The 16,024-nt window shown below is 39.3% G+C and overlaps 1 protein-coding gene across 4 annotated transcripts in view; it reads right to left on the bottom strand.

Annotated features, from left to right (window-relative positions):
* Window positions 1-16,024, bottom strand: part of SPATS2L (spermatogenesis associated serine rich 2 like) — an 82,139-nt gene that overhangs the window by 40,666 nt on the left and 25,449 nt on the right. For all 4 annotated transcript variants that reach the window (XM_032113792.1, XM_032113793.1, XM_032113795.1 and 1 more), the window contains one exon: window positions 4,888-4,951. In XM_032113792.1, the coding sequence (XP_031969683.1) occupies window positions 4,888-4,926 (39 nt within the window). In that variant the 5' untranslated portion in view covers window positions 4,927-4,951. The remainder of the gene's footprint in view (window positions 1-4,887; window positions 4,952-16,024) is intronic.

Genomic DNA, 16,024 nt, shown 5'->3' with positions numbered 1-16,024 from the left:
CCAAGCTGACAGTGCTGTGTATTCCTCTAAGTCCTTTACGTTCTCTATCAAGTTTCAAATGGTTCCCAGGCAACTGTAACAACATGGACTCAATCACTGCCTGTTTGCTGCTCTGCTCCATCTGGTCCCCCTTGGCATCATCTCAAAGAGGATGTTTCTGGTGAATAAGTAACATATCCGGGGTTCAGAGAGTTTGTTTATGTATTTCTGACATAGTGACAAATTGAACTTCTTTGCTGAAAGCTCACGGCTGTTCTGAAACCCCTGAACACAGCTGCTCTAATCCCCTTGAAGTAAGTTACTATTATGGTCACTTAGACAGAAATATTCTTATTTATTCTTGGTTAGGAAAACTAACGCAGATCCACCTTCACTTCGTACTAAACACTAAGATCAACAGATTTTCTCTAAGTTAAGAACTAAAATAATTTATAAGTATAGTTATCAAGAAACACTGACATTTCCTACTTTATTTTCACTCCATGTCAGTAGCAAACTTTTATGTACACATATACATCATTCAGCTACATTACATCTCCAGTTCCTCCCAAATCCTGCAAGTGAAGCAAAGAAGAAGGGCTGCCTGCAGAACACTGCTGGTTTCGATAATCTAGGAATTTAGCATTAGCAGATGTCCTGGCTACATTAAGCAAGAAAATGCATTTTAAAACCACTTCATGGCAAAATTTTTTAAAAGGTTTTGAACTTCTACGCAAACATATTTCATGAATACAATTTGACTTGGTTGCATTTGGAGGTTATTTCTTACATTGGAGACATTTTCCCAGAAGCTTTACTAAATTCATCCTGACAAACTGAACAAATGCTGCTAATACCCCCTTTGAGCAGGTCTGTACCTCTCTTTCTGCTACATGATCTGTTCATCACTCTGATACCTTCTGATCATTTGTTCCTAGTAAGCCCCAAAAAAGTTCTACTTGCTGCAGTAAACTTCTTTAGGCACTTGTCATGGATTTATTATTTCACTCTTACCCATCAAATAGAAAGCCAGACATTCTAATATGTTATTTCAGGATTCCTGAAAAGTTTGGCTTAGTAAGAACTGTTCTGCTTGAGCGATGACAGCACCATTTACAGACATGAGTCTGTGATATCCTTAACCCAAGTTAAATGGCTCATCAAGTGACAAAAGTGCATTTTGATCAACTTTTCTGGTCTTTGAACAGTCCATCTACTTCAACACGTGGGCAAAGAACAGCTGCAAAGGTCAACTTTAAGGAGAAAGTGAAATCACAGATTGGAACCTATCTGCTTTTGTAATGTATGATTTTAAATTTACGTACTACTTCCATTCCTTCCACTCTAAATCCTACTCTTTCCTTGCATGCTGACTGTTGCTTATGAGAACCACATTTATGGTGTAATGCAAACAAAACTGTGAAACCTCCAAAACCACATCTGAATAAAATTTCCTTCTTGCAGTGCTGCCCATCTGCTCCTCCAGCTCTGACAGTTGAAATGACAAATGAGAAAGCAAGCCTTTCAGGAGAATTTCAGCAAAACTTCACTCCTAACAGAATCTCAAAAGGAGAATTTTCACCTGAATGAGTATTTTGGTAATTCCAGCTGACAGCAGATCTCACTTGTTCACACATGTTTAGACACACAGCAAATTAAAAAAACAAAAAAAAAGAAACGAAAAAATATGGGCCCAAAAGCAAATCCTGAAGTTTAAACAATTCCTGATATTTCTTTGGATCAAAACCAGAGTCACATGCCAGAGCTGAATGGTTATCCTGGGGAGTGCCTGATATTCACTCTTCTCTTGTTAAACTAAGAGGGTCTAATTGTTGCAGGAGACAATACATCACTTGTATTCCTCACTCCAATTGCTTCTTCTTTGGAAGCCTTGTAATTCAGAATCTCAGCACCTCTTCTGGTGATGTCCTAGGTTAATGCTTGAATACCTCCTTTGATTTTATGGATTTTGGATGTAAGCCAATGAGTTTGGCTCATTTTATCCTTTAATCCAGTGCACTTTTGTGCATATGATCTGAACTATGTATAACACTCAGTCTCTGAAAATCCTGATACAAAAAAAAGTCCTTACTTATCCTGTATTATCAGGCACAGAGATGAGTGTTATCAGAGGCAAGAGGGAGAGTGGCACAGTGAAGGAAGACTGTAGCAAGGGTCAGGGCAGAGGGAATTATTCCGAGAGAGATCCTGATGGTAAACTTCTTATACTAGTTATGCAGACAATTAACGACCTTTGTGTCTGCTGAAATGCAGAACTTAGGTTATTCCAGAAAATCTGTGGGTTATATGCATGAAAATATGGTAATTGAAAAAGTCCTGGCTCCCCCACAAGAGTATCACAGCTGCAGGAGTTTCTGCCAACTATGGAAACTTCCATTAGCCTTCCTAACATCACAGGCCAACATTTATATAAATCTCTTGGGGGAGAAAAAATAAGATATAAAACAGAATGTTTAACCTATTGACTTTATGAACTATTTCAGCTGAAATGCCAAGAATGAATTATACAAGTATCACTACCACAGTAGCATTCTTTTATGACTCAAATTCAGGGGTGGGGCTTTACAGAGTCTGGGTGTGAGCATAATGCCCAAAATGTCTGCCTTGGCCTCACATCACTTTTAAAACAGTGGCAGAGGTTTTAATTTCTTGAATAACTAGAAGCTGATCATGGAGAGAACACAGGGAAAGGTCACCACTGAAAAACCCCCAAACAACTGCCCCCCACCCTCAAACAAAAGAACAAACATGCTGAAATCCGCATGGGATCTGCACCACATTCTTACCACAGTGAAACAACCTTCAATTTAAGGAGAAACCTGCGTGCTACTTTTGCAGAAACTTCCATGAATAAGTATTTGTGTGCAGATGTGCAGCTCCTTTGGCTTCATGCAAGTCCTAGCAAGATCAAAGCCTTAAGTACATTATGATCGGCAAGCACTAAGGAAGAAGAAAGGGAGAGCTGGGAAGGAACTGCATTCTATTCTGTTCTTTTAAACAAGGCCTACTTGTATTTACATTGATGGCAGTGGATTTGTGGAGCTCAGCAGAAGTATTGTACTTATGAACCTTGGTTTTCTTCCTCAGAAATACTGCCTCCCAAAAGGTGGATAAAAGTAAACATTAAACTCACTCTGCTTCAGTGCTGTGTAGCATGACCATGTAAGCTCTGCAAACTAAGAGAAAGGGATGTGATTTTGACTCTTACCAGTACACCGTAAATATGTCGGCTTTTCAAACATGCAAATGAAATCCTTACGTTTCAGCAGTTTATGTGCAAATATAATCAAAAGCAACTCTGCAGGACTTCTATGTTCAACCCTTTCCTCACATTTCTAGTGCATCACTTGAAGAGTTCTGAAGCTAGTCACGTTTTGGTTACTCAGTTTGTTGCTGCCCATGCTGTAAACAAAATACGAGATACCAAATAGAGCCATTGCAATCCTGTTTTAAAACAGGACAGACTTGTCCCAGTGCAATGGCTCTCTGAGCACGACACTTTCCCAGCTGATGTATGTAGATTGCATGAGGCTTATGCTGTTTGGTCACTAACCCTTTATTTAGTAGGTTATTAATCTTTATTTTCCAGAACGAAACCCAGTGATTTTGCAAAAGAATTTCAATTGCTATTAAACTAAGTTTTCTATTTGGCATAGGGATTTAGTGGGACTTAAATACTGATGGAAGATACAGGAATAAAGAGTAGAACAATTTATAACAGAATGTATTGATCCAATTATTTTCCTGCCTTAAAATGCATATGCTCACAAACATTTGATTTTGGACACTCCCAGCAGATATCACACATGGAATAACAGAGATCTAGCATGAATAAATTAAGTCCTGTTGCAGTTCCTCATTCTTAAACTTGCAAAAGACAAACATGTGATTTGTAAAATCATGCACTTGTAAAACTGATTTAAATAAAAAATTCAAGCTACACAGTAAATATGCAGAGCTTCAATTTATTTACTGAGTTGTATTTTGAGAATTAATGTAGTTTACCTTTGAGTACTCTGGCATCGGGAAAAAGATGACATTACTTTCTACTGCAAAATCATCATGCTACTCAATTTTAAAACCCTGTGCTGTTATTAAGGACTAAGGAAGATATTAATCACCAAAACAGAGATTCATATTGACATGCAAATCCTCAAGCACAATGAGCAATTGAGATGTGAACATCAAATATAAGGTAAAACTACTCAAAAAACAGGCACCTGCGCAGTGCAACAGGTAAGGAACTGTTACCCACAAACAGATATAGAGCAAAAGAAGTTCTATCGTTAGATTGTCTCTTCACAATCTGCCTGCTGGGAGTCACAAAAGATCTCCTGACCTACCTCTTATCCTAATTCGCTTTAGGTCCTTTACTGCTCCTGAAAGGGTGATGAGGCTCGAGCTCCAGCCAAGGATATGGAGAAGACTCAAGCACATGGAATGCAGTTTAAAACAGACATACTTTCATAGGAAAAAGTAATCTGCTCTTTTCAGATCCTGCACTTTTAGGAATTGCGTTAAGTATTACAGGCATAACATTCTTGGGCAGAAAATTATTTTCTAAAGGGCATGTTTCCTCAACATGATTGTGTTTTGTACAGCAGCAATCATCCCAAAGTGCTGCTCTCCACAGCATCAGTGTGCACAGGGATTACAAAGGAGTAAGAGAAGACTAGCTGACAAAAGAGTCTCTCTGCAAAAAACCAAAAATGCTTCTTGTCAAGCAAGATTCAGATTAGTCCTATCAATACCCGTCTGTGTACTTAACTTAATGCACAGAGTCAATATACATTAAAGTTCAGTACGTGAACAGTGTTGGAAAGAGCAAAAATGAAATATGTATGCAAATATAATTTTGGCTTGCATTGTATGGTTACTTAAACCTACCTTTTCCTTGATATTTACAGGAGAATTGATTTCTGCCATCTCTATTCAGGGGAGAGTAGTGTCTCTGAAATGAGAAAAAAAATCAAAGAGATTAATTTGGAAGTTTTAGCCCCAAACCTGTCAAAGCTACAGCTGTAATGACTAATTGCATATGCTTACCTGTAAGCATTAGAGAAACATAAGAACACAATGTCCTGCACAACAGTGCTCAATCTTGCCAAAAACCAAAGCTAGTCCAAATTTCAACCTTCCCCAGATCAGTTCTGCAAGCACATTTAAAAATGCCTTATAGCTATGAATCTGGATAGAAGATGTATCACACTCCTCCCAGCCATGCCTCCCAGACCCTGTTCTGAGGCTGTGAAGAGCAGGAATACCTTAGATGAACTCAACAGCTCCTGTTTTCTCATTCACCAGCATCCTCAATTTTTGCCAAAACAATTTATCAATCAATGCAGTCCTAAAAAGCAGCTAAATGTGCCAGGAGGTTGGGCTGACAAGTGCTGCATGGCTTCTTGTTTGTTTTTTTAGTTCAAAACTAATTCAGAGGATTTAGTCACACAGCTCCTACTGAAACTAACAGGGTCTGTAGATTTAAATCTCTATGTCTTCTCTGAAAACTTGGGCACATGAATGGAATTTGCATGTGATTAAGAAACCCTGCAATATGCTTTTAATTTCCAGTTATGCGGCTGGGTGAGAGACACTCTAACACATGATGAAGAGTTAACACAGGGAAAGGAGTCCCATTGCCTAATCTTGCTTCCATCAAAAGCAACTGCCTTAAACTTCACTAAGGAAGAGTTGAATCTTCACATTTTAAAATTAAATCACACACAAAGAATTACACCAAAGACTCAGTCAAATGAAATACAAGCCTGGTTTGGTCACTCTCTTTAGCTCTATTGTACGTTGATAAAAAGGTATAGGTATAGATATACGAGAATGAACCCTTAAGTTCATTCTAAGTTTTTAAGTTGAAACACCTCCTTTTACCCATTTGAGCCTTTGCTATGTGGACTGATGTAAGTGTTCCAAAAATTCTTCTAAATCTCTTTTAATGCCCTTAAACAATCCTCCCTTAACTCCTTCTTTGAAGCATAAAAGTTTAGTAGAGTTCCAGAAATTAAGCACTTCTCTTACAGTATTCACTGACAATATTTAGATCTTATAATTAATTTCTGTATGCACCCGTTTTCTAACTAAAGAGATGAGAGTTGAGGAAGCATATGGCAAAGAGATAATGGGAAGCAGAAAAAGAAGTTAATTTGAGTTTTGGTCTGATGAAGAGCCAAAAGACAAAAGTAACCATTTCCATTGCCAGCTATTAAAAAGACATGCTTGAAATGAGTAAGGTTGCTTGTGCCATCTCCATTTTACTATACCATGAACAGATGCTCTACTAGAACTCAAATACCTTTTACCTTTATTAAGTCAGTGGCTCAAATGCTTGGCCAAGACTGGAGTCTCACTGTGTTTGATAAGACTTCCTGGCAACTGGGCCACTGTGTCACTCTGAAGGCCTTACTGTCTGCTGGTATCTCAGAGCAGAAGGTTCCCCTTCCTGCCCCTCCTTACATCAAGAATGAAAGAGCTCAAATTAGTTTCTTTATCAAGCCCACCCAAAGGCTAAAAGCAGAACTAAAAACATCTGGACAGAGCAGGCAGGAAGATCACACAGAAGGTAAGCCCAGGGCAATTCCATTTCCAATATTTAGTGTGTTCCAATAACAGAAGAAAGGTGTTAAGCAATGCTTGTAGTCTGCAGTCACTAGACAACATTTTTTTAATGTACTTCTTGTCTTTTGCTGTCAGCTATTTCTCATTCCAAAGGGGCAAAGAACATAAAATACAGATAATCAAATTTCCCATGCAGACTGGAAAAGTCAGCTCTAAAGTTACTCTAAGTCTTCATCTCCCTTACTGCTTTTCATAAAAGCAAGCCTTCTACCTAGTGACATCAAACCCACACTGGGCAGGTCCTATTCTCTGTTTAAGAGATAACAGTATGTTAAGGAATAGTTAATTTGACTAGTTTGCTCTTGTACCTAGTACTGAGCAGATTTTGTAATGTTAGAGACAACTGATCAATGCCTGCCCTCTTGCATACTGATTCAAATACACTTAATCTGACCGAGCACCTTATAACAACATTAACAAAAGCAGTAAAATCTTTTACTCAAGAGCCAAACACACAACACAAAAACAAGCTCAATAAGAGTTAGAGCTAACAAACTCTTCTGGCCTTAAAAGTTTATTAATATATTAAAACCAGTAAGTAATGGAAAAGATCTTTGTCACTTTAAATCCTCAGGTTCCTTTTTCAAACATATATGTTACCAATTTTGTACCAAAATTGTACATTTTAAAACTGCATCTTGTATGCAGCAAACTAATCCAAATAATGATACTTGGTGAAAGCCCCATGCCTCTCAACTAAGGTTTCTTCAAAGATACCAGCTAAATAATCCTTCAAATTTAAAATAATTTTTTTGATTAAACCCTACTACTTAACCAATTCTACTCTTTGTAGCAATGCTCTGACTGGATTTAAAACCAGATGTAAAAACTTCATTCAACACTTTGCCAGATTTGATGTGCCTCTTCTTTGCTGTACGCTGCAGGTGTTACTATGATTATAGCCTTCCACCAATAAACGTGCTGCTGATTCAGCTAGCTTGGAACTGTGCATGCTGTTTCAAAAAGATCTGGTATGCCACACAAAACATACCCTCTGCTTCTTTCTTCCTTACTCTCTTTTTTCTTTTCCTTTTAAGATAAAGAACTAAGAGGACATCAGCTTTTACATATGAACCCATTTCTCTACACTTCACGCTCTTCATTAATATGCATATTACAACTGTCAAAATGAAGATGCTAAAACTGAGTTGGAGCTATTTTTCATTCACCTTCTCCAAGGACAGATAATTGAAATAACATGCATAAAACACTTACTCGTTTATATAACTCAGTCCAGCACTGCTTGTTACATAAAATACAGATGAGACATTAAAAAGAAAATGTCAATGCTGCACTAATTTTTAAAAGCACCATCCTTTATGCCCATACTTAATAGCTAACAAATTTAATTTTCTTATTGTAGCACCAACTGATTTATTGACTTAACTAGTGTTTTTGGTCTGATGTTATTTTAATCTCAGTATTGAACAACACTTAGTTTCTAATCCTGTGGCAAAAGACTATAGCACATCCATAATTTTATGAACAAAATAGTCCCACTGAAGTTTTATAAGCTTTATCTCCAGGCTTAGATCTAAATTTGAGCTGCTACATTCTCATCCTGAATTCTTCAGAGAAGCTTCTTTCTGCGCAAGTTGTGAAACATCAAGATAGGACCCTAAAGGCACCTAAAGAACAGTACTTTACATGTAACCAACAGCATGCACACAAAAGAATGTTTGGAGAAAGGTCTTTGACAGAAGATTTTCTGCACTAGCCAAGATTAAGTTAACACAAGTACTAAATTTAAAACACACAAAGTGTACTGTGTATGAGAGATTCTCAGCTTGAATGTCAGCTTACATGCTTTGTCTTTCTCCACATCTCCTGCTTGTATTTGTGCTCCTGAAATGTCACTGAGTATCATGCTAACAGACTTCTAAGAAAAATAAATGAAGAAACCCCAAAAAACTACCAAATCCCTTATATAAATGGATCATTAATTTCTGATACAAATTTCCAAATGCACTACCTGAAGCAGGAGATCACTCTCAGTTTCTCATTACATCCTGACCTCAAATACTGACAGGGTGTTTTTTCTAAACCTATTACACAAATCCAAATGAAACATTTCACCTGCCTTGTAAAATGAAGCATTTCAGTAGCATTCAAGGGAATGCTGCAGAGAAGACTGGACTACTTTTGTTAGAGTTTTACTTCTCTCCCTTACCAAATGAAGCTATTCATATTAGTCTGTGCAGGTTGAAGCTATCATGAAACTGAACCAGGGCATCTACAGTGCTGGCACGCGCTCTGTCCTGCTGACCTTAACTGTAAGTAGCAACGTCCAGCAGGCAGATAGTTACAGGAACAGCCTTTAACCACTGCAGAAAAATATGTCAGAGCTCACCTGTCACAGCTTAAAGTATGTGGCTGCTTGCCCAGCCTTTACAGAAGTTTGCGTTCTGTCTCCAAGCAGCTGTGAAATCCCACTGCTGCTGTGTTAAACTCCCAAAAAATGCCCACCACCTTCCCACTGGTACCAGCATCAGAGGTGCTTGGCCCACAGACACCTTCCAGCCAGCCAGACCCTTGGGTAAAGCCGACAGATTCCATTCTATACAACATTATGGATGGGTGGGATTGTCTGCATCTCAAATATCAAGGAATCACAACAACTCTGTGTCTTGCCACTGCTGCAACACCTGGCACATGTAAATTTCAGACTTCAAAACTCTGTCAGAAAAAGAGGAGGTATGTCCCCACTCCTAACAACAACAACAACAAAAGTCTCCTTGCAAATACACAGAGAGGAAAAGTAGTTTATGAAAGCATAAGGGCTGCCTGAAAGATAAAATTTGTGAAAATACCCTATCACAGTAAAGTCTATCAGAGTGGAGACTGTGTGTGACACCTGCTCCACCACTTCTGACATCTGAAAACACAACTTCGGCAAGGGGGATCAGAAAATTCCCCATTAAACAGCACATAATAATCTGGTGTTGGGAGGATTTCCTATCAGTAGGCTTATGGATGAATGCTTTCCTACGCCCCAAAAAATGTCATAGTTCCTCATCTGCCCACTGCAACTGTTTCCTTTTATAAGGAAATACCACCCCAGCAAATCAAGAATTCCAGGTCTAACTGACTTGACCCTTGCAATGCTTCTCTAATCCCAGTCACTGAGTGAGCTTTCTCTATTACCAGAGAAACTAGAGTTTACAATTTTGTCACTCAAATTTGTTCATGAAGTAGAACAACACTAGAATATGAATTTTAATTATTTTCTATTTTTAACTACGGATCGTTTTGTCATTTCCAAATACTTCAGTCAAAATCACCCAGCTCCAAAAAGCTAGACAGGTATGGGCAGAACAAAGAAATCACAATTTTAGAGGAACTTCAAAAGACAAGAAAAAAAATGCTAAGTACCTGTGCTGGTTTTGGCTGGGATTGAGTTAATTTTCTTCACAGCAGCTACAACACAGGGATGTTGAAGTTACTGCCAGCATTGCTTACACAGTATCAAGACCTTTTCTGCCTCTCATCCCACCCCAGCAGCGAGGAGGCTGAGGGACACAAGAAATTGGGAGGAGACACAGCCAGGACAGCTGACCAAAGGGATATTCCATATCATAAGATGTCATGCTCAGCATACAAAGCTCTGCCACTCAAACTCACTCCCATGGGGAGGGAGTGAATGAGCAGCTGTGTGGTGCTTAGTTGCTGGCTGGGATTAAACCATGACAGTATTTAATGAGATTGTAGCAGCCTGCACTATGCTTTCATCTTCTCTATTTCTACCTGCTCTACAGAATTACATCTCATTTTCAAATGGGATTCCTACCCGTCCATATATATTATATTACACTGCCTTGCCTGCAGACTTCCACATGTTCCAGGTAAAAGCAAAACCAGCAGAATCAGAGACATGTGGCCTCCATTTCACATTTGACTTTTTCATTACAAAGAAATGCTACTAGAGAACTGCACATGAAGCCTGAGATTAACACAATTTTTCTGATGCAGTTTTAAGCTAATACTGTTGCACTAGAAAGACTGAAAAAACTCCAAGAGTGCAATTCCAAAATTCAAGTATTTCAGAAAGGAATTATTTTGGTTTTCACTCAGATTTTATTTAAATAGAAGAAAAAATAATTAGGTCAAATAGGCAAATATCAGCATGCATCTGATTGTTAGTGACAACAACTACTGCTCTTAGTTGTACACAAAGCCCTGCCACTGATGTTGAAACTACAAGAAATCCAAGATTCAGACATTTGTCTTCAGTATCTTGAGATTAGCAGTGGGTATGATTTTCTATTTGCTGTAGTCTAGTGTCTAAAGATAAACATAATAATTAAAAAAATAAATGCATAAACATAACCAGAGTCAGGAGCACCTAAACCATATTAACAAGTGTCCTCACAGCTGTCCTTTTAGCCTTTTTGTCACTAGAAATGACACACCTAGCAAAATCAACATAAAATGTTATTAATACAGAACCAGTGGTTTCCAATACTGTTTAACATCTTTCTAATGACTGCATGTAGAAGTCTTCTATCCACACCATCGTTTTGTATTTCCTGGTTTTCTGAAGTTTGAGATTAGCCACTTCGGACTAATTAAATACCCCAGGTAATTTTCATGACATCTGAGGCCTTTAAAATCCTTTCTTTTAAATGCCTGCCTAAACATATGTATGAGAGTGCACGTACATTCCAGAATATTCCCCATTTGCAGAGTCCAGTCCCACTTCCATCCCTGGTCACGCTTTTCTCAATCACAGAATGCAGCTGTTGCCTCTGCGTTCTTCCTCCTGCTCAGCTATTGCAGCCAGATTCTCTACTGGTCACCACACTCTGCCTGAAACCTATTGGCTGCAGATCTGGAAACAGGATGCAGGAAATAAAATATCTCACTGATTCCACATGTAGCTCTGGATTCCTACAGAAAGGAGGCTTATGCTCCCCCATTGTTTATCACCTTCTCCTGAGGGTTTCTGAAATGCCTGACTACCCAGTCTGAGGAAGAAGTGGATGTCTCAGATCTATAGCCTTGCAGGCTGCTCACTTGGAAATGGGCAGTAAGGAGTAAAGGTTTGGAAAACGTGCAGTAGTGCATCAGGAACTCAGTTATGCTATTTAACACTATAAAGTCCATATCTGAAAGACCACAGACCTATCTGCTAAAAAGAAAAAAGGGACAGAGGTGAGAGTGGGATACGTGAGGAAGGACAGTCCGTAGCACCTGGGTCAGTGTGCTTCTGCCTTCTATCTTCCTCAGATTTCTGCCAAGGGCAGGAATGGCTCTAAGCAGGTACCACAGACACACCATCATGCCCAGTCAGTGTTGCAACAAAACGGTTAGGCACCAGTAAGCTCTGTACCTCATTCTGATAAAACCCATTGCTCTCTGACCTTGTTCTGCTCTCCTCTTCCTAAGCAGAGATGGTACCATGCATGTAACCCAGGGAGAGCCTGTGCTTCTCCCCTCTTGTCACCTGACTTGCTTCCCTCTCCCAGTTCAAGTGTGTGAGAAGCCAGACCACTACATACACGGGCTCCACAGGCATTTGTGTTTTCACAGAGATGTGGTGTGTGAGGGATTCTCAGGTCCTCCCTGCACTTGGTGTTGCAGCTCCACTGTATTAGAATCCTGCAGAGGAACACTCTAGCCCTTACCAAGATCAGATTAAGAGAGCATCAAAAGAAAGCCACTTGGCTGGCATCTTCCCCAACTCCATTAATATTTCATCCAAACAGTTTACAAGTATTCAGTGATATAACGTATCTTTTGATATGGACATCACAAAAGACTCTGGCTGTATTTTCTATCACTGGTCCACAGACCACAACTCACCCTTGGCTACAAGCAAGGCTGCTTGCAAACCCTCTTCCTGTACAGTCTTTGAATGCTGGGTCTGTCCTATCGAAGCTAAGCTCTTCTTTGACACAAGTTTCAGTGTGGCTTCCCCAGAAGATTGGTGTCACTGCACGAGCTGGTGTTTGTTCATGGCAAGTGACTGACACCCTCAAACAGTGACACCAGTTACCACCTCAGAGACCTGGAGCTGCTACCTCTGTAGAATATAGCTCAGGCGGAGAAGAACCCAAAACAGTAGTTTATACTTAGGTCATTAACACCATCCTGCCTCTGAGCAATGGAGATCAATTTAAAAAGCACTAAAGAAAGGCCAGCTCTGCATTATTTACAGCAACATATTAGAATGAATAGGAGGGGACACATGCAAGTCCGATGTAGAGCTATGTATCCATGTTTCAACAGACAGGTAACAGTAAAAAGTAAATACTCTGTAACTGCTGACATATATATGCGTGTGTACATATACAGGCAGGCACATACAAAGAATGAATAAAATGCTTTATGAAATAATCATACTTTTAAGTAAAATAAATTTGAAAAGAAACTAAGTACCATTAATTTAAAAAAAAAATAGCATTCTAAACATTGAAAAACATCTCCAAAACACATGTGACTTCACATTTCTTAAACAAACCCTAGGAATTCAGATTTAAAAAAATGTCAAATTTCTGGAAGGGAGTCTTGTTGCACAGCAGCAAGACTGTGCAACTTTTTTTTCCATGCAAGGGTATTTTACAGGATAGAAGAGCTATTTCCTAGTGAACATTCAAGGGACTTAGGCACAACCTCTGAAAATTCCTACCATCCTCTTTCCATACTGATTAGTAGCCAAACGTTTATTTTCAAGCCAGATCCTTTCTAAAGTTGCACAGCTTGCCATGTGAAGCAGTGAATCAGTAATCTGAAGCCAACAGTTTCCCACCTAAACTATTGTACATATCATGTGTTTGAACTCCCTATCCAGTTGGTTTTGTCACCTGAATAACCATCAAATATAAGGCTAAAAGTCTATGAGTGGTCAAACACACATGTAGTTCTAAACTGAGGTGACAGCCCTTCCTATTGCTCTTCTTTTTGACCCATCCAATTTATACCACCCACTTAAGAAGGGAACACTCGGCTACACCACTGACTCTTCTCCACATTAAGAAGCTATAGTGAACTACAAAAATATCAAAAAGCTGAAATAGGAAAAGTCTCCCAACAATTTTTCATTTCAGAGTAGGAAATTATCAATTCATTAAAATCAGAACTTCAGAAAAAATGAGGAGTCATTTTCTATAAATGTTTATATAAAGAAAATGAAACAGCTCAAATGGAAGAGACAGAACTCATCCCAGCAGCCTAGTGACAAGGGACCATCTCCATCCTACAGACACTGAAGATCCAGTGCCTGTTCCAAATCTGCCTCCTGTTACACTAGAAGAGTACTTTAATCCCTAGGCCATTCTTAAAAGAAGGTTTTCTCTGAAGAGTTTTTTTATTTCCCTCAAACACACCTGTATTAGCCTCCTAGAACCAGGTAAGAGCCAGCAAAGGCATATCCCCCACTCCAGAGCTCCAAAGGTAGGAAACCCAGAAGCACTCCATCATTACCACAACTGCCAGTGGCTGCCCACAATAAAGTATCCATTTGCTGCCTTCTGATGCTCTCCACTTCAGACACTACATCCAGGGGCTCTATATCCTCCCCACTCAGCAGGAGAATCTTGCTGGAAGCCTACAGCCTGTGCTCTGCTGGCTGACATCCTAGACGAACATCTGCAGAGCATCACTGTGATTCAGCATAACCTGAATTCCTGGTTTTACTACGTATATCACACTACTAGAGCTGAGGCCAATTGACAATAGATGGATTCAGCTACATGGTCAGCAAAATGGTTCTCTCTAACAGGCAGGAGAGAGGGATGGGGGGTTCTGGAAAGAAAAATTCAGACTGAGAAAACTCGCTTTCAACAGTTAAGACTTGCCAAAATAAACATTACCCTCTTGCTCTTCCTCAAGTGCCTCAAAATATCTTACCAGGCATACTGATAAAGAAGAGTCAAACAGCAAAATACAATCTACTCAAATTCTACATCTGCATGGTCCTCCTGCAAAACAACAACAAAAAAGGTTAACTTTCAGTTTTTACAAATGAGGTATTATCTTCCAAGTTGTGGTTGCCAGGGACTTGAGCTATTAAGCCATTTATGCTGGCTCCTATTTCAGCTCAGAACAGAATGCCAAGAGACAGCGTCGCTCCATTTGCTTCTGCGGTTGCCCAAATGTGGACTGCTACAAGAGCACAGCATGGGAATGCTGACAGGGAAGGATGTAAAGTGGGAGCATAACTTGCCTCAATCACAGTGGTTTCTCTCAACAGTAAGAGCAGAAGTACAAAAGTGAGTATCAGAAGTGTTCAAATTCACACTTGTTTTGGACATCAAGAAATAAATTATCACAAGGAATCAAACTTCAACCAGCAGACTGGTACAGTATAGTAAGTTCTCAATCTTGGAATAAACCTCAAGTTCAAAGATGGTCCTGGAGCTATTCTGATTTCAGCCTTCTTTCTATGAAGTATTTGAAGTTCACATCACCTTTCCTTCTTGCTCAGGCATCTCTGAAGAGCCAGTTTACTATTGCTAGATGTGCAAGGCTGATTCTCAGCAAATATAATCCTTTGAATTCAAAGAGCTACATGGACTTTAACCAGCTGCTTGCTGGTCCCACAGGAGCCCCCCCAGCTGCAGACAGAGAAGTCATCAGAGCTGCCCTGACCAAGCACACATGGAAGCACCACAGTCATGATGAGTTGGCAAGTTTACAAGGAGTTTGGGGAAAGGAAGCACTTTACCAGAGCTCTGAAAGAGCTCCCTGAATAAAGGGCTTCTGATGAGAACTGATAAAGCCAGGTGCTCAACTGGAGGCAAAACAGACCTGAAGCAGCCTTAGTGTGGCAAGACCTCAGGTAAGTAACATACATTCAAAGTATAGGTAAGCATACTTTATTAGTCAGTGAGGTTATGTATATGCTTGAAGGTAAACACCTGATTTAAATGTGCCAAAGCAGTCTGAACCTTCCAAACCCAAACACTGAAATTAAGTGCAGCCTTTCATTTTCCATAACTAAGTCACCTCATATAGGTCCTTTGAAGAAGATGCAAATTTTTCCTTGAACAGTATTTTAAATTATTATATATTATATACATATGTACACACACAAAATGTATGTACATAAAAGCTCTAAAAAATGTTGACAAGTTTCTCTAGTAAAATGACCTGATGTATATCCACAATGAACAGACACAGGCCCAGCAGTATTCCCACATTAACAGTACCTGCACAGTCACACACTACACTGGAAACACCACCACTGACATTTTGGTATTCTCAGAGTTACAACAAATGCTAGTCCTCCTCTCCTCCCCCACCTTCCTACTGCCAAGGAAAACACTGATTTTCTGATGTTAACAAAAGGTATTCCTGGAAACAACAACAAAAGCACACAAATAAGTTAACCCATAATTACTTATTGTTCATACAGTCCTTCAACCTAATTGCTATTACACATGAATAAGTTGCTATT

Source organism: Corvus moneduloides, chromosome 7, assembly GCF_009650955.1.
Source record: "Corvus moneduloides isolate bCorMon1 chromosome 7, bCorMon1.pri, whole genome shotgun sequence".
NCBI lineage: Eukaryota > Metazoa > Chordata > Aves > Passeriformes > Corvidae > Corvus > Corvus moneduloides.
This window is presented reverse-complemented; position numbering and strand designations above follow the sequence as displayed.